Source organism: Nycticebus coucang, chromosome 14 (assembly GCF_027406575.1).
Source record: "Nycticebus coucang isolate mNycCou1 chromosome 14, mNycCou1.pri, whole genome shotgun sequence".
Taxonomy (NCBI): domain Eukaryota; kingdom Metazoa; phylum Chordata; class Mammalia; order Primates; family Lorisidae; genus Nycticebus; species Nycticebus coucang.
Window position 1 is genome coordinate 43,651,614 of NC_069793.1, and position 19,658 is coordinate 43,671,271.

Below are 19,658 nucleotides of genomic sequence, written 5' to 3' on the forward strand. Positions count from 1 at the left end.
CCAGCCTAGCTTTCTATGCAACCCCCATTGTGAAAGAAGAAAATGCTGATCGCTTGGTCTTGGTCTCGGCCTTCTGTCTTTACAAGACAACCTGTCACGCAGCAGGTCCTCTCTCAAGTCCTCTGCCTGAAAAGAATCACAAATCCAAATCCAGGTGCAACAATCACAGTGTGACCTTGCCATCTCACACATGTTGAGCAATGAACATGGTGCTCGCCTCTGGGAAGAGGACAATGACCTACAGCCAAAGGAACCAAGAGGAAAGGAAATATTCCTTTGAGGACTGGGAAAACCATGCGGATGGGAAAGGGGAATGGGAAGCATGAGGAACACGTAGACAACACCAACCAAATGAAAGGAAAACTCCACTTCAATGCAGTATTAGCATAAAGACAACCCAAGTCTTATCTATTTAAAGGTCACTGTGTTGAATTTTTTTTAAAGTGCTGCTCACTGAAATACAAGTTGATTACAATTTTTACATATTAAAAACACACCGGGAATTTCAAAGACATTGAGGTCAAGATGTTGCATTGACCACAGATTTCATGCCATCAATAAAGACAAAGGAAAAAGAAACAACAGCAAAAGGCCAGAAACCTGTACATGACAAACACAGCCCTAAGGAGAATGAAAGTTGCTAATATGCAAGACAAGGATTTCCGTAAGAAGCCACAACACCAATTTTTAAGAAATATACATTTTTTTCTCCTTTAAGGATATTACAGGGTTACTATTTTTTTCACATATGGCTTTTTTTTTCCTCTGGATGAGTTTCTGGCATTTGTTGGTTATGAAATAATCTTGCAAGGGAAAAATGCCCCACCATTCTCACAGTGAACCAGCAACTTGGGTTTTCCCCCCAGGTTGAAGGGAAACTCAGGTGGCTGTTCAACAATGCTTTTCACTTTACTTCTGTTCATGTGTTGCTTTTCTTCCAATTGCCTCTGCATTTTAGTAGCACGTAAACAATCCATCTGTTCACAGGCATCTTAGCTCTTAGCATCCCAGCTAACTCCATGGGAGACATGGCACCCTACACAGTCACTGGAGACAGCTCAGACACCTAATGAACACATCTCTACCAGGAAAATCCTTGAAGTTTAACTTGTCTATAGAAACGGACAGAACGAATTCTACAAGGTAACCATTTCGGATAACTTTGGAACCTTTCCCCTGAGTGTGTGTGTCCTTTTAAATACATTTTAAATAAAATTTGGAAATTGAAGCAACAAGGAAAGCTAAAACTACCATCTGCCCAGGGAACACCTACTAGGTCTTACCTGGAAAAATCCTAATGAACACAAAGGTAGATACTCCCAAATATAAAACACACCAGCTAGGGAGAAGATCTCCATCCTCACAATTAACTTTCAGTTCCTACAAAACAAACCTGGCAGCCTCCATGGGGTCTCCTCCCACTTCTTTTAATCACAACAGCAATAATTAGCAGAAATTGGATTGTCAGCCAGCATCAGCCTCGAGTTTTAGCCAAGAGGCGAGAGGAAAGCCAAGACCATTCATCCTGACACAAACATATCAGTCCCGGGAGAGAATGCTAATTGATTCAAGCTCTTTTCTTCAACCTTCAAATTGAGAAGGCTGCAGATAATTTCCAGACTTAAGTCGTTCCCCCCACGCCTCCCTCACTCCACCAGATAGCAATTGGAGAGGCTAATTGTTGGTGCCCTTGTACCATATCCGCTACAGGAATGGGGTTTCTCATCAATATGGCTTTCTTGGAGAAACCTGTGTTGACGGCAGACAGGTCGAAATGGGAAACGCCAGAACGGGCCACAGCTCGGCTTCCTAAAGCTAGGTTCAAGGGAAGCTCAGGGTTTAGTTTCTGTGATAGTGTCTAGCAAATTCTAGCTTGGGGAGACGGGAAAAAGGAGAACGGAGGAAGAACAACCGTACACTGCAGACAAAAGACATGCAAACCTAAAGTTCAAAACCCAGCTTTGTTTCCTTTTCTAAAACCTTTCACAAGCTAATCTGGAAAACTGGAAGTTCACATCAGTGTTGGCAAATGGCAATGATATTTGCCCTGGAAAAGGGAAAGCTCAGTAAAATGAGCAGAGGCTTTTTTTTTTAATGAAGTCATTTTTTTAAATGTTACATTAAAGTCTGTTGTTGGGTTTCACTGCCGTTAAACAGGATGAAAATGTCACGTCAATATACTAGCTTTGAACTGAAAACTCTGCCTGAGACCCTGTAATAGGAAGACAAATGAATAAGAAAATGATTGAGATGACCTCCCCTAAAGGAAACAACTTTAGGTTTAGATTTTATTACTATAAGAAAAAAAAACAGGCTACACTACTCTAAACTCACCATGTCTACAGTAATTCATAAGATATTTATATGGACAAAACACCACTACAAGTAAAGTACACACTACATTGAACACATACCACTTTTTAAAAATTTCACATATGCATAATTCAGGATACAAGATAATAAAGGTTACAGCTTCGCCAATCTCTGCAGACGTATGATGCGCTCTCATTAGAGTGCAGTTATAATGACTACTGAGAATAGGGAACTCTTAAAATTGAATTGGCTAAATGTAGTCTTAAAAGCTATAGTTGTCATTGGCTTACTCGCTACTTACCTAAGCTGTATTTATCAGAAAATTTCTGTAAATACAATGACCTAAAATGTACTACCGGCGCAGTGAATAGTGTGGTTGCTTTCTTTTAAACTCTCCATTTCTTTGATTTCCGTGACCACAATTGGCATTTACCGTGAATGAAAAAGTTGAGTAAAAATTGTGAAGTTATCTGTCTTTTAAGAGTGTATGTCTGATATATAAGATATAGACAAACCAGGGTAAGTCTTATTTTCCCAGAGGTTGAAAGACAATGTATCTATAGCTTATAGAAAGACATTTAAAGGGGGAAGAACACGGATCATAACATTGAACTGTGGTGCCAAAGGTCATGTAGATAATAGAATGGAACTCTACTACATGCACAAATGTACAAAATTAGGCACAAATTATATGATGGCTCTTTGTGCAGGGGCAGGGGAAATAACAAAAAAAACTCATGAATGTAGTTATTTAAAAAAAAGCTTTTAATAAAGAAATAAATAAATAAATAAAAGCTAAGGGAAGAGAACTCACACTTCACCCAGAGGATGCCAAAGAGTGAAGCATTTGAGTTCATGGTATACTTGAGACAATTGGTCCAAATGAAGGAAACAGATGCCCAATTGTGACTGGAAATACAAACCTGACCACCTCAGTGGTGTCCAAATCTACCAGCCTGTCTTACATTCAAAACATTTTCGGTCCACTGCTGACCCTCTGAACATACCCTGCCTTGAACTTTCTGTGTCTAAGTGACATCACTATATTGCTCAGCTTGGCTCTAAGTGCTGGCAAATCCAAATTAGCAGTCTTGTAATTCTGCCATTCTGTAGAGGCTTTACTGGCACCCTCCCCCATCACCAATGACAACACACAGTGGGCACTTCTCTACTAGCCAAACCATCCAGACCCACGAGTGCTCACCTAGTTGATCGGCCTCTGCAGGGTGAATGTGTGCTCAGGGGACCAACCCTACCCAACACGGACACCCTGGACATAGGAAATAGTTCTTCACCATGGCGTGTGACATTACAGCCTACTTTTCTACACAGTCACTCTCATGTATGGACATGAAATGAGGTGTGGGGAGAAGGAAGAAGAAAAATGGGAAGAAAGACAGGGAAAATGTTAGGAGGAGGCAGAGAGGAAAAACAGGATTGAGTCTGGACCACCCCACACCACTGGACTAGCACTGGGTGCCCAGTTCCAAATCTTTCACTGGCAGTTTCAGTCCCAGGGAAGAGGTTCCCAAGGGGTCGATCATGTTCTTATAACGCTCCCCACGATGTTGAGCTAAGAAAGGGCCCCAGTCTGGCTGTGGCGAACACACCAACTTCAGCCTCTGCAAAGAAATCAAAGACACACATGGTCACAAAAGTAATGCACCTTCCTCCACTAGGCACCCACCACCCAACCCTGCCCTGCTTGTGACCATTTTGCTCCCTGCGTGAGCCAAGAGGCCCCCAACCAAGGAAGCCGTTAGGAAGACAAGTCTCTATTAATTAACTAGGCCAGGGACAGTGAAGACAACATTTAGTTTGATTCACTTGAAATTATTTATATCATTCTGCAAGCAATATTACAATTGTTTTGTGTGTGCTTTGCACAAAATTAATAGAGGAGAAAGGGCCCAGATTTTAATTATACATTTTTTCCTCTCAAATGAAGAGAGCCTGCAAGCTTCTCTCCACTGCCAAACCCAGTCTGTAAAAGACATGTGCTCGATTACTTTTGTTTTGTAGTCTCAACAGTGGGTAGCTACATCAAAATAATTGGATTTTGTTTAGCACATTTCCCAAAAGGATACAAATGACCAGGGGTGGAAAAAACCCAACCCCAAGATACATGGCCACAAGTGAGCAAAGATTTTAATTATCTGTTGACACAATATATGCTACTGACTTGGTTTAGCCATGTGGGTTTTTGCAGGTTAGCAAAAAATAATGGGACTGTTTCTAAACCTTCAACTAAAATTTTTATGGAAGACATAATTTGACTGGAACATTTTCTAGAGAAAGGAAAGAAAACATATTTCTGACTATATACAAGGGAACAATTATATGTTTATTACCTATTAAAGTGAAGCTGGTTCTTAGAGCTGTTGGTTTAATCTCTCCTTAATCATCAATTTGCAACCTTTATGTCCCAAATCAACCATAATAAATTTATATAGCCAACTCATCAGTTTAGAGAATTTCAGCCTAAGACTAAAGTACCAGAGCTGGTTCTGTTCAGAGGGAGAGAGATTTCTGGGTCAGCTGGGTGGAAAGTTTTTCTGGGGCAGGAGTTTAGCTCCCCAGGGCTCAGTCAGGCCAAAGTCACTTGCTTCAAGGGGATAACGACCACAATTTCTGGAGGATGAAAACTGGAATACAGCTTCAATAAGAAGACTCCTGTAACCTACCTTTTTACAAAGACTGTTCCCATAGTCCAGTGGAAACCAAGACGAGCTCCCTGCCACACGGACATTTGTGTTGTTCACGTACCCACGCCTCTGGTTCCCATCCTGCTGCCCCTGTCCAGACCCTCAGAGAGATGCGCCAGAGGCCTCTTCCTCTCTCAGCTGGGCTGACCAAGAGCAAAGTCCACACAGCTGCTCTTTTCTGCCCTCTATCATCTTGGTCTAGTCTAAAGCTTCCCAAACATGAACACGCATCAGAGTGACCTGGTGAGCTTGTTAAACTATAGGTTCCAGGGTCCCAGATCCCTAAGATTCTGGTTTCACTGAGCCTCCTGGAGTCTGATCATTTGCATTTCCCACAGGCTCTCAGAGGATGGTGCTGCTGCTGGGCCTTGGACCAAATGCTCAGTAGCATCAGTCTAGTCCAAAATGCCAGATCCTTGAATTTACAAGACAAAGGCAGGGCTGAGCAATTCCTGGCATGCCTGAGCAAGTGACTTCTCATTCATAACAAAAGCCTGACCACACTTCACTGGTGGTAAAAGTGGCAGTCCCCTTCCGGTCCACTCTGGAGTAAGGGTGGAGAGTCTTTGCATTAGAATGAGGAAATGGGTCCAGCAAGGGACTATTTGATCAAAAAGGCAAGTCTTACCTCCCGCCAGCCATGCCCTGAAACTCCTTTCTACTTTCTATGCAAATAGTGAGATTTTAAAAATCTTGGACCCTTCAAATCATCCTCAACACAGGCACCACAGAAAAGCCTAGTGATGTTAAGTTTAACAGTAATATATGTTTGTGAGAAAGGAGGCTTGGACAGAGATGAGCATCAGGAAGGGAGGAATCTGATGTGTGGTTAAAAACCAAACACTGAGACTTCATTTGCAGATGAGGGCAGAGGAGGAGGACACTCCAGGAAAGGGGAGACACTCTGATCATTTATTCCCTGGAGCCATCACCACACTGAGGAATAGCATAATAACGGCTCCACTTGCCAACTGGCTGAGCCCTTCCATTAGAGGAACAATACATAATAAAAATGGGTTTATTAGAAATGGTGGCAACTATAATCACTTAATCATGGAGTCTCCCTCTTGAATAAGTTTACTGAATCTGCTGTTTTTTTAATGTACAGAGCTTTCGGGGGCTCTCCCTGGAGAAAAGACGGCAGGAGGAAGGAGTAGACAGAATTACCTCAATAAATCTGCCCGGGGCCAGATGCATTTTTATCACAAACATAATTGGGATCCAGATAACGGAACAGGCCAGCATGAGCCATCCAAGCACCATGGACCAGTTAGGGTAGCGGTAAGAGCCATAGGTCATGGGCTCCCACTGGTAAAAGCTGAAGCAAAGGATAAACTGGAAAGAGAAGAGAGACACATGTATTAGGGTGGTGACATGAATTATTCATTCGTTCAACAAGATCAAATCCCTGTTAAGAGTTTGACGCTTTTGTATCTATTATCTCATTTTATGCCCATGAAAGAGTATTATTATTATTAATCCATTTTTCAAATGAAGAAATTGAATTTCAAAGAGATGCAGACAACACGCACTTAGCTGCTGACCTGAACTTGCTGTCCTGTGGGAACTGAGAAACGTGCACGCCTTTGTGTAAATACATAGAGCCGGGCCAAGAGGACACGTTGGAAGGGTATACAGCAAGGCAGCTCATGCGTGGGGGTGGGGGAGGCTGGGAGGTGTTTGAGGAGTTGTCTGTACTTTCTATAATGGATAATCAGGCTTTTGTTATGAGAAATGCATTAAGTTTATACATTTTCATTTTTAAGAAATTGAATCAACTTTGCTTTTTCTTTGAATGGGGTACTTTTCCAGGAGCGTTAGTGGCTGAGTGAGACCCAGAGTGGTCTCCAACTGGTGACTGAGCCGGAAGCTTGGTCCTGTAATAAGCTATGGGACAGAGAGAAGGCATGCCCGGCTGACTCTCCAATGACTCAAGGTGAATAGGCGTCATCACCAAGGAGTGAGCCAGGAGCCCAGAGACCGGCCAGCTAATCTTGGATCTGCCACTAATTAGCTAAGGGACCTTTATGTCCCAGACTTCTGTGCTATAAAATGGATATATTTCATTTCATGTACACAACACAGGGGCTTTTGGAGAATAATAGTCTGGTATTTACTTAAGAGTTCCCTGTCAATTTTAGGAGAGGTCGCGATGTATTTTCTGCCCATTATCTCTTATCGCTGCTCACTTCTCCTGGAGATAGCTCTGAGAACCCCTCTGAAGATGCAGCCAGGGCAGCTGAAGAGAAGCAAGGGAACCCACATGAATCTGAGACAAAGGAGCCAGGGTTCTAACTCCTGCAATCAAGCTTTTGTGGGAAAAGAGGGGAATTTCCCTGAAAATTTCAAGACTCCCTGTACCCACCCTGCTGTAGCAGCAACAGCCTAGAACAATTTACCCACATAAATCCTTACCCCCTCTCTACCTCTCTCCTCCTATCTTAAGCCATAAAATAACTGCCCAAAAATGATCGGAAAGAATTATGTCAGGAGGGATAATATATGAGAGTGTTTTGGAAAAGCGCGAAGCACTATACAAATGTACAGCATCTATATTATCACTGTAAAGCCCAGGCTCCTGGGGCAAGTGATCATTTCAATGCAACAATCATTCAGTATATCGATTCTAAGCAACACGAGCCCAAAGACAACTGTTGAAAAAATGGAAAGAGAGGTCTACTCTAGGCCCCCTTTTAAACATTTGCCCCTTGAATTATAAGCTTTATTAACCAGTCTATTAGAAGTATGGCCTAATGTAATTACGGTAAGCTGCTCCATTTCATTTACTATATAAACAGCAATGCCTCTGCTTATGTGCAGGCATAACTCAGTAACGTGGTCTGACTATGTATACAATAATTGCACAGAGAATATTTATAGCTCTATAAATCCACAGAGGCACATATAAAAATGATCAATTTCATTTCCGAGGCTCTGAAGTAATTTAAACCCGTAATCTGAGCCTATTCTAGCACACTAAAAATATCCATTTTATAGAAGGGCAAATGGCAACAACTAAGTGTTGGGGTTGGTCCTTTGACATCCATTTCCAGTTGCACAAATAACATGTAAAACTTATCTGTGTAAACTTGTTCTTTGCCATAAATTTCCTTCTGCCAAGTCAACTTTGAAAAAACGCTGCCCTCTGACAGCCATGAGAAATGATAATGTGGGTATTGAGTCAGGACCACCTACCTTTGTTTTTATTTCAGATTATTATGAGAGTAAACATGACCAAGTTACATGCTTGCTTTTGTAAGGTTAAAGTCAGAGGGGTAGCTGTGCCCTTCATCCAGGGAGTGCACCCTCTGTACCCATTCACCACCCACATTTCTTTGCTGATGATAACAAAAGAAGGCTTTGAAGAGAGACCCATCACTTGATGGTAACGATAATGGAATTGACCTCTGCTGCTTGGCCCTGGCTCCTGAACAACACAGAAGGGAAGTCTGCTTCAGAATACTTTCTGGGACCTCTCCACAACTTTCTGACAATTAGTTTTATAATGGACACCAAGTATAGCATAACACAGTTGAGGAATTTCTCAAAAAATACAGCAAGTCCCTTGAATTTCTCTTTCCTGACATTCTGCTCATAAGATTCAGACTATTTTAATCCAAAACTGGACAAACTTCCACTTGGAAGTACAAGCACTGGGTTTTAAAAAATATATTAGAGCCTGGGCTTGAAGCCTGGATTCAATACTTGGCTCTGCCACCTGCAACCTTGTGGCCTGGGGCAAGTTCATTAACCTCACCAAGCCTCAGTTCACACATTTGTAACATGTGGTAGAGTGGACATAGGCTTTAGAAACCAAGTTTGTAAAGTGCCTGCCTCATAACCTCAGCAAATAGTCATGCTGGTTATTACTATATGTTTCTGCAAAATATGACAAAATTCCCAGAAGCTTAATATCTTTTAGGACAGAAGGAAAAGGAAGGTAGAATCCAGAACAGACTCGAAGTTTGATTTCAGCCAAGAATGAATCACGTGTAATAGTAACTGGGGACAGTGACAAAGCTCAGAGATCAGGCTCTCCCCTCAGGGCCTGAGAATCAGCAGAAGGTGCTCAGCAGACATCTTCTTCCCACAAGTTACGTAAATTCGAGTTCTCCATACGTTTCCAGTCTTGAGTTCAAGAGACTGAAAGCCTATATTAATCTCTTGAAAAGAGATTAGGCTTTCATGTCCCAAACCTGGTGGTCATTTTCAGACAAATTATAGTACAGGTCTGGGTGTCGGTATGATGTCCATGTCAATTCAGAGGGAGCTAAATAATAAATGATTTTTCTCGTGTGTAAACTTGTAGCTTACAGGAAGAAATTGAGGTGTTTGATTAAAACTCACCTTACAGAGACAGAGGAAAGATAAGGGGAGAGAGAGAGAGAGAGAAGAAAAGAGAGGAGAGGAGAGAGAGGAGAGAGAGGGGAGAGAGAGAATGAGAATGAATTTTCTTTGCAATTACACTTTCATCCTGTCTTGTTTCCCTTTAGAAAAACTGGTACCCACACAGGAAACACATGGGTCTTAATCTGGTTTATAGTGCCACCTACTGGGTCTATCAGCAATTGCATCTGACTTCCTCCAGTCTTGCTAAAATGACACCCCAACTCAGAAAAGAGGAAAGACAAAACCTCTGCCAATCGCTGTGCTTGGTCTGTTTACAAGGGCAAACCTGGCAGCTTGTGTGACACAATAACAAAAGTGGCCAAATGTGTATGTGAAATTCCTACGCAGATTTAGTGACACATGCAAGGCTCTCATCTTTAAGAAGATGAATGTCAGATGATCCCAAAATGTTGTCATCACACCTAAGGATGACAAGATAGTCCTCAAAAGCAATAAAAGTCTAAGTAATACTGTATCAGCTATAGAGTGACTGTATTGAGTATGGATTAAGAGCATGAGTTCTGGAGTCAGACTACCTGGGTTTGAATCCAGGCTATTGCTAATTGTTAGGTTTGCAATGTGAGGCAAGAAACACAACCTTTAGGCCTCAGTTTCCTCATCTGCAAAATGGAGAGAATTATAATGCCAACCTTGCAGAGCTGCTGCAAGGGAGAGAGGAGGCAATACGTATAAAGTACCAAAAACAGAGCCTGGAGAGGGTTAGCACATGTTGGCTGTAACTGCAATCTGCTGTGCGTACATAAGGCAGACTGACATAATGGGAGATATTCCACAGAAGTACTCCAAAAATCCATACGTGAGTCTTACTCTGCACCTGACCAGTAGGTACCTTTAGGAAGTCTTTTCATCTCTTCGAACCTCAATTTCCTCATCTAAAAGGCAAGAATAATACCCCTTCCACCAGCTCCAAGGCTCACAGGCAGTCACATGTGTTTAAATATGACACATCACGTACACACACGGGGTACTATCTGACAATGAAGCATGCAATCCTTACGGTTAAAATGGTCGGGGTTACAAAGGCCCAGCAGACTTTCCAGAACATGTTAGGCTGAAATCCAATCATCATTTCTATATCTTCACAGAACCTTTGCAAGCCTGCAAACAGACAAGCAGAGACCAAGCATAAGGTACAGTGCAGGGTGTGAGGTGACAGCAAGGGCAGGCACCGGAGCCCTCACTCGAGTGCCATTGGCTAGGGATGGCCCCGGCCTGGTGTCAACATGACCCCTATTATGCAGGGAACCATTAGACAAATGACTTGCTGCCGGGAAGGTTGGGCAAAGTGAACATTTAAATAGATATTAAATACTCTCTGCAGTGCAGTTCAAAAATGTCAGCCCACAGTGACATCTACAAAGCTCAGTTCCAGCCTGTCCCAGCACTGCCACCGCCTGGCATCCTCACACATGCAGCCTCATGTGCTTTGTGACAACTCTGGCAAAAACTGACGAAGACTGTGGTCAACAGAGGCATGTATTCTGACATTTAGATTTGGGATTTAGAGAGAGAGTCATTGTACACTGGCTTTTGTTCCCCCAATCTCCCAAGGACTCTCTTCCTGTGAGTCCTCTCTTTTTCCGAGCAAGATGATAATGGCAGACAAAATCCAGCATAAATTCCAAGTGGCCATGGCCTACTTTGTTGTAACTCAAAGGACTGCTGTCTTTTTGATCACTCATCAACTTCACAAAAGTAAAAAGCAGAGAAGACAATTATTCTCACAGCCCTACATAACCAGCACCCCTGCACCTTCTTGGTTTAGGAAGGTTTTGTAAAGCACTCCTTGAAAGAAAAAGCCATTGAGGAATGTTGTCAAGTTGGGCAGTTTCTTGCATTCCCTCCTGAGGTCACCAGAAAAGTGGCTTTCTCAGGACTGTGGGATTGAGATGCTGAAGAGACCTGAAAATCTCTGAGTTTAAGCTTCTCTGCAATCAGCAGTTCTGAGTCAAATCTGATCTCAGCTTACTCGTCATTCCCTCAAGCTCAGAGTCATTGATGTAACAAGTGGGTATCTCTAAGTGAACAGTGGCTGACCGACAACTCCCACCAAGAATGGGCCCCTATATTCTCAGGCCACTTTCTCCTCCCATTCCCCGGCTCTTTCTGCTCCCTTGGATTTCTGGGCCCTTTGCTCTGAGCTCCCCGTGGAGCAGGTGAAGTCAGTCTCCAGGTTCTCCACTTCCCAACTTCACTTGCCACCTCTGCCCTCTTCTGCCATCACCTCCCACCCACCACCTGTACCAGCTGCCTTCACCTGACTGGTGTGCCCCCTACCCCCTTCCTCAGCCCTATGTTCTCAATGCCTGCTCTCTGCTACCTGGGAGGGGTGGGAAGGGTGTGATTCCAGAAGACAATCTCTAGCTGGCTCAGAAAGCAGAGACTGTGGTTTTCTCTTCAGGGAACAGGATAGTTCAAGTCAACGCCTGAAAAAATGGCCCAGATAATGTTCTATGTTTTGATCTGGGTGCTGGTTACATGGGGGGAGAGATTCATCAAGCTGTACATTCAAGACAGTGCTCCTTACAGGGAAAGGAGAACCCTATTACCCTGTTGAGAATGTAAATTGATACAGCCATTATGAAAAACAGTATGGAGTTTCCGCAACAAACTAAAAATAGAGTTACCGAGTAATTGGATCAAACAATCCCACTGCTGGGAATATACCCAAATGATCTGAATTCAGTATGCTGAAAAGATATCTGCACCAAGTTCACTGCAGCGTCAGTGGAATTAAGCTGAGTGTCCATCAACAGATAATGGATAAAGAAAACGTGGTGTATATATACAACGGAGTATGATTCAGTCTTTAAAAAGAGAGAAATTATGTCACTGTGACACAGAGGAACCTGAAGGACATTATGCTAAATAAAATAAGCCCAGCACAGAAAGACAAATACCACATGTTCTGACTTGTATGTGGAATCAAAAAAAAAAAAAAAAATCCAACATGGAGAAGCAGACAGCAGAATGGTGGTTGCTGGAGGGTGGGGAGTTGAGGGAATGAGGAGATGTTGGTCAAAGGGTACAAAATCTCAGGTAGGAGAAATAAACGATAAGTATTTGAGATAATGGATATGTTAATTAGCTTGAGTCAATCATTCCACATTGTATACTTATATCATAGCATCACTTTGTACCCTGTAAACATACACAATTATAATGTGTCAATACCCACCAAGAAGTAAATATGTAAATAAAAACTAATTTGTGGGTGGCACCTGTGGCTCAAAGGAGTAGGGGACCAGCCCCGTATACTGGAGATGGTGGGTTCAAATCCAGCCCCGGCCAAAAAAAAAAAAAAAAAAAAAACTAATTTGTAAAGTATGCATGTTATACTTCAATGTTAAAGTTTACCCCGAAAAGTTCCCTCTAGGCACCACCATCAAAATAATGGATCCTGAGGCCTCCATGCTGCTTTTCTTGGGTCTATAGGTAAGAACTGCATGTTTTGAGCAGTTGACCTGTCTTTGTTTTATTTTGTTTTCAAGAAATTTAGAGGGTACATGTGTTTTGTTACTTTGGTAAACTGCTTTCTGCTAAAGTCAGGTCTTTCAATGTTACCCATCACCAAAATAGTGTATGTTATACAAAATAGGTAGATTTTTCATCCCTCATCCCCATCCCCGCCTCCTGCCTTCTTAGCGCCCAACGTCCATTACAGCTCTTTATGACCACATGTAGCTTGCACAGTGAGAACATGTGGTATCTGTTTTTCCATTCCTGAGATACTTTACTTAGGATTATAGTCTCCAGTTCCATCCAAGTTCCTGTAAAAGACATTCTTTCATTCCATTTTCCTGGCTGAGTAGCATTCTATAGTATATATATATATAATACCACATTTTCTTTATCCACTCATCAGTTGATGAGGACTTATGTTGATTCCTTATCTTTGCAATTGTGAATTACTGTGATAAATATCTGAGCACAGGTATCCTTTTTATAAAATGATATCTTTTCGGGTGGCGCCTTTGGCTCAGTGAGCAGGGCACCGGCCCCATATACCGAGGGTGGCGGGTTCAAACCCAGCCCCGGCCAAACTGCAAGAAAAAAATAGCCGGGCGTTGTGGCAGGCGCCTGTAGTCCCAGCTACTCGGGAGGCTGAGGCAGGAGAATCGCCTAAGCCCAGGAGTTGGAGGTTGCTGTGAGCTGTGTGATGCCACAGCACTCTACCGAGGGCAATAAAGTGAAACTCTGTCTCTACAAAAAATAAAATAAAATAAAAATAAAATGATATCTTTTCCTTTGGTTGATACCCAGTAACAGGATTGCTGGATTCGTTTGCTTGTTTGTTTCCTCTAGTTTTTATGAAACACGTTCAAATGAGCAGCCTCTGGATACGAGGCCTTCTGGTCATAAGTGAGAGGAGAGAACCAAATACCTAGAAATCAAAGCTGAGGTCATCAAAAACATTCACAAGACACCAAAAGTAGGACCCAGTTCTTCAGGAAAAGAATTCTAAACATTTCTGTTATCATCAATGTGTTGCCAAGTTGTTCTTGTCCACTAAACCATCCCCAAGAGACGGTGGTGTGTGCCAGGGTGGGCACAGGGATGTGACAGGGCTCAAGGTTAGACCTGGGAAGACACACGGATAGCCTCCTGTGGCAGGAAGGGGATGGTGGTAAAAGTGCTCAAGCTTCCCAGAGGGGACAAAGAACTGGACCCTAATCTGTTGGCAGGGAAGGATGGTGGGTGCTCAGTCTTCAGAAAAAGGCAAGCTGATGCAGGAGAGGAGCTCAGGGCATGAAAAGTGAAAAGGCTTAAGTTCCAGGGTTAGTTCAGACCCCAAAAGTCACCTCTGCCCTGGGCCTCACATGAGGGCTCTGGACACGCCCTTTGCCCCAGATGGGCTCTAGGTCCTATGATTGCTCTGTCTGTTGCAGGCTGGCCCTGCAGACACAGCCCAGAGACACCAGCTGGGAGCCACAGGGCAACCCACCTGCCCTGCACCCACTACTGCATGAAGCTCCCCAGTCCCTCCAGCCTCTGCCTTGCCCCAGCTCCCATCTAGCCCCAACCCTTCCATGCCCTGAACCATACCCATGTTCCCACCTGACTCACTCTCTGAGTCAATAGCTATTTTCATCCTAGGCCTCTGTTTGTATGGCTTCCTCATCCTTTCCACTGATCCAAATCCATCTTGTTGTCAAGATCTAACTCATGATAAAGGAATTGCTCATGGAGCCTGGAGAAGCTTGCCCACTGCATGACCTTGAACCTGGAGGGCTAGATAGCAAGTATTCAGAACGCAAAAGGGATCTGAACAATCCCTTCTTGAAGACCAACCTGAATTAGCAGATAAACAGTGGGGATGGAGAGGGCAGGTGGTGAACTCATAACTACTAGTCCTACTTCTAGCCTAGACTCAACAGATTTGAGGCTCAGAAATCAGCCCATAATAAACTCCATAGGACCAAAGATCCAGAAGTGGGAAGTCAAGGACTTGCCTCAACCAACCAATCACTTTCCCCTGTGCAACACTGTGGCTGCTGTCTTTATAAACCACCCCTGTATTGGTCTGGATGTAGCCTTCCTGGGAGCTGCTGCGTGGCCAGGGCCAGCTTCTTGGCCCGAGAGCAGGGCAACCACCCAGCACCTATGCTCAGAAGGGTGCCACACCTGTTTAGTGCTCCTCAGGCACCATGTTGAAATTCTTAATAATTTATCAACAAGGGACTTCATGTTTTCATTTGGTACTATGCCACACAAATTATGCCTCCACTTCTGAGTGTACTTATGGACAAGTAAATCCCAAGGTTACTCTTTGACGGTTCATGTAAAGGCCCTGTCCCCAAGAACAAAACCTTCTGTGTTGATGGAAGTTTTGCTTGCCTTGGTTGGTCATAAACTCAGTTCAACACTCCCTAAATCTCAGTGTTTATTTCTTTTATATAATTTTATCTCTGAAATGTCACTTTCTTGAGTTTTCCTGACTACGCTGACCCTCCTTTACCTCTGGGCAGCAAAGGACTCACGTCCAGGGATGCATAGCTTGGCATTGACCTTCTCAGTGTTTTAAGTGCATTTGCTCCTCCTTGGCAGGATCTTTTTTTTTTTTTTTTTTTTTTGTAGAGACAGAGTCTCACTTTATGGCCCTCGGTAGAGTGCCGTGGCCTCACACAGCTCACAGCAACCTCCAACTCCTGGGCTTAAGCGATTCTCCTGCCTCAGCCTCCCGAGTAGCTGGGACTACAGGCGCCTGCCACAATGCCCGGCTATTTTTTTTTTGGTTGCAGTTCAGCCGGGGCCGGGTTTGAACCCGCCACCCTCGGTATATGGGGCCGGCGCCTTACTGACTGAGCCACAGGCGTCGCCCCATCCTTGGCAGGATCTTAGCTGGTAAGTTCCAGAAATGAGGGAAACTACTTTTGCACTCCCCGCTCTCTGGGAGCCCACAAGCATACGGTAATCACTTAACAAATACCTGTTCATTTACTCACATACATTTACCCAGTGAGTTGTTCAGGAACTAAAGCCTCTCATTCTTAATAATTACTGAGTTCCAGAAAATGGAGCTGGGAACTCTATACCCTGAAGTGGGAGGTGCATACAGTGACATTTAGGCCAAAAACGTAATTGAAAATGGAGCTCAGGGAGGAGGCTCTTGCAGGAAAACATTAAGTTTGAATTTGTAGAGTTCTGGGGGCATTTTCGTTTTGTTTTTATTGTTGTTTTGAGAACATCTCTCACAAGGATGTGGAGAGAGAAGCAATCCAGAAACAAGTAACTAACTGATATGGAAAGCAGATCAAGACCATGTCACATATCAAGTACGGAAAATACACAACGAAGGACCAAGCAGTTGTCATGAGGAGGCCTTGATGTTAGCCATTTAATCACATTGTTCCCTCAGCCAGCAGAGCTCTATATTGGCTCCCAGGAAAATGAAAACACTTTCAAAGTGACTCTACATAGGTCTGTTAAAGAGATCACTTCCGGCCAGCATGGTAGCTCATGCCTATAACCCTAGCACTCTGGGAGGCTGAGGAGGGTGGATTCCTTGAGCTCAGGAGTTTGAGACCAGCCTGAGCAAGAGCGAGACCCCATCTCTAAAACCACCTGGACATTGTGGCAAGCACTTGTAGTCCCAGCTACTCAGGTCACTGAGGCAGGAGGATCACTTGTGCTCATGAGTTTGAGTTTGCTATGAGCTAGGATACCACAGCACTCTACTGAGGGTGACAAAGTAAAACTCTGTCTCAAAAAAAAGAGACAGATCACTTCTGTGCATACACCAAACTCAAGGAGTTCCACTTTTAAACCTAGATACCTTGAACCAGGCTATTGGCCACTGAGGCATGTTGACTTAAGAACTTCAATCAGCTATTTTAATCTAATGATAAAACTTGAAAATTATACCCACCCTATCTCAAATATTTATACGACATCCTCTAGAATCTGGAGATTAGAAACAAGAAGAAAACACAGATCCCTGTACTTCGTTTTCCTATTTGTTTAATTCTGTGGCCAAGAAGGGAGTGCAGCAGGTGAATCAGCTTCCTTTCACCCTTCACAGATTCATGTTCAACTACCTCCCCCGAAGCATGCCCTGGTTTAGGGCCTCATCATCTCAACAAAGGAGGCACTGTCCTCTGGGGTATAATTTACGTATTTGTGCAGGCTTTCCTTTGCACCATTAACAATTGTGTTACCTTATTTCAACTCTTTCTTTCTGAGATTCACATCTTAAAATTCCATCCAAATCCAAAACAGAGGTAAAATAGAGGTTCACACTCACATCTGATACCCAGGACAGTGTCAACCTAGCTCAACATCATTACACTTAAGAGAACAGAGGTTTTCCTGGGTGGTCCTGAGGAAAATTACCAGGAATGTAAGCACCCAGTATTTATTTTTTTCTTCAGAAGTAAGAAATCCACTGCTAGGTTTATATGGGGCTGAGGGTGGCAGAAGCTATTTAACTTCTAAATGCAGAAATATTACCCTGTTTCCCCGAAAATAAGACATCCTCTGAAAATAAGACCTACTTACAGGAAAGATAAGACGTCCCCTGAAAATAAGACCTAGCGCATCTTTGGGAGCACACCTTAAAATAAGACACTGTATTATTTTCGGGGAAACAGGGTAGAAGGTTTGTGTTTTAATGATGCCTTTAGCCACACTGAACAGCACCGTTTTACAGGAAAGAACTGTGCAAGGTGCCTTTTGTAGCAATTAAGATACAGGTAGGGGAAGAGGTAAACGAGATGTCTACTTGCACATGGGCCAGTGCTACAAATGATGTGCTTTCCTGGCTTTGCCAACAGACCATCTGGCAACATCAGCTCACTCATGGACCCGCGAGGGGTTGAGTTGCCAAAGAAGGACCTTGGAGGCCTCTCTCTCCCTCTCCTGGCAAGGCTTTTGTATCTGGATACAAAGGTAAGATTCACCGTGGTGGATTTCACTGGGTTTCTGCCACTCTCTGCTCAGGTAGACAGCACTTTGAAGCCTCGCCCTAACTCCGACAGCAGGTCTTCGATGCAGCATCATGGCAGGGTCCAGGCTGTCTTATCAGCCAAATGTGCTGGCAGCTTGGTCTCTGATCTCATCAGGAAAGCTGGCATGCCTGCCCACTTTGCTTGCCAGGAACTAAACTCTCCCTGCAGTAGGGTTGTGATCTCCGATCTGGGACAAATTCTCTTTCCCACTAATGCTGAAAACTGACTCCCATGTCATCCTGTGGCTCAAGTCCCAGGAGGTTTACACAGGAGATTTCCTTTTTACATCTTCATTCCCCACCCCACTTCCTCATTTTAATAAGTTTTCCAGGAAAGCAAGACACTGTTAAGCACCTGTTGGGAGGGTGGCTAACAATGACCTTGAAGGCAAGATTCTCTTATCAAGGATACCTGGTGATTAGGGTGAACTCTGCTGGGCCCATGGTTTAAAGAGCAGAGTTCTGCAGCCTGGCTCCACCATTTACTTTGGGCTCTGGATGGTCCATTTGTCCCTCATTTGTATCGAGCATACCAAGTGGCATCCTGTGTTTCCTTTAGTTTAGAGCACGTTGCTGTCTCTTTGGGGATCTGAAGTAGAATTAGATAGTCTGAACTGAAAGTTTAAACCTACCTGATTTTGGCTATGGTGGCCTACGTATATTAGGGAGACCCAGGAACAGTTCTGAACAGACTTCCAGGCACAAAGAAGTTAGCAGTGCTTTAAATCCAACAAGACTTCCTTGTACTGAGGACCGATGGTACATACCAGGGAACAAGAGATACCCCGGTGAAAACCCGAGGACAGACACCTCTGCACAAGGGCACGCCATTCCTATTGTTCTTGGTAGTGGCACTGGTGATTACACAGGGCAGGTTGCTATAATAATGGTAGGAAGGATAAACTATAAGAGAACTGGAAGTTTATTCCTGGGAAAATCTGAGATCGAGATACTGTATCACAGTCTCCCATAATGCTAATAAAATTTCTTAAAAATCAGTGAGCTGAGTGGTCTTTGTTCTTACCACAGTACCAGGCACTAGCAGTGACGCTACCCTTCACCCCATATGGGCACTGTAGTAGACCAAGAAGTAACCTCACACCTGCAAGGGAGCCCTCTTCCTCCCTTATGTGGCTATTGTCCACAGGCATTAACGGTTTGCATGCCAGACAATAGCCAAAGGGGTGTCTAACTCCTTGGAATTTCACCACCAGCCACCTTCTATTTCTCTATTAAATGTGGATCACAGAAGTCCTCAAGCAAGCTTAGAAGCAAAGGTGCAGCTCTCCATGCGTCCTAAAGTGCAGCTGTAAAATCCTTTCATTGTCTTACTGGGTATGGAAAATCCGCTGCCACGAATGCCTTCCCGACACTGAGGTTCTACCTCAGCAGCAGGCCCAGTGATTCCCTTACCGTACACATAGCAGATCCCCACGAGCTCAAAGATGGCAATGATGACGAGGGCGTAGGAGGCAGCATATGTGTCCACGAGCTGGAACATGTAAATGCCACCCTACCCGGAAAGAGAAATGACCAACATCAAATGGGCCCCATAGCTGGGCTCTCTTCCCCTCCCCACAATGGGGAGGGTCAGGTGCACATGGGGGGCCAAAGCATCACCCCTCCTCTCAGCAGCAGTAACCTATAGCTGGTCCAGGATATAAACTAGAGGTTTTGCCATGTTAGCAAAACTGTCCCCCCCTGCAAACTCTGAGCTTAATCAATAGACCAAGCATTAAAAAGTGAGTTAACATCTTATTCTTCAAAGGCAAAGGTCAACATCT

General features: G+C 43.8%; 1 protein-coding gene across 1 annotated transcript in view; it reads right to left on the reverse strand.

Moving 5' to 3' along the window:
- Nucleotides 1-3,779: 3,779 nt before the first annotated feature.
- SLC6A5 (solute carrier family 6 member 5) overlaps nucleotides 3,780-19,658 on the reverse strand; it is a 56,548-nt gene continuing 40,669 nt past the window's right edge. The window contains exons 15-18 of the mRNA XM_053559876.1: nucleotides 19,288-19,387; nucleotides 10,426-10,526; nucleotides 6,186-6,353; nucleotides 3,780-3,935 (exon numbers count right to left, since the gene is read on the reverse strand). Of these exons, the coding sequence (XP_053415851.1) occupies nucleotides 3,780-3,935; nucleotides 6,186-6,353; nucleotides 10,426-10,526; nucleotides 19,288-19,387 (525 nt within the window). The remainder of the gene's footprint in view (nucleotides 3,936-6,185; nucleotides 6,354-10,425; nucleotides 10,527-19,287; nucleotides 19,388-19,658) is intronic.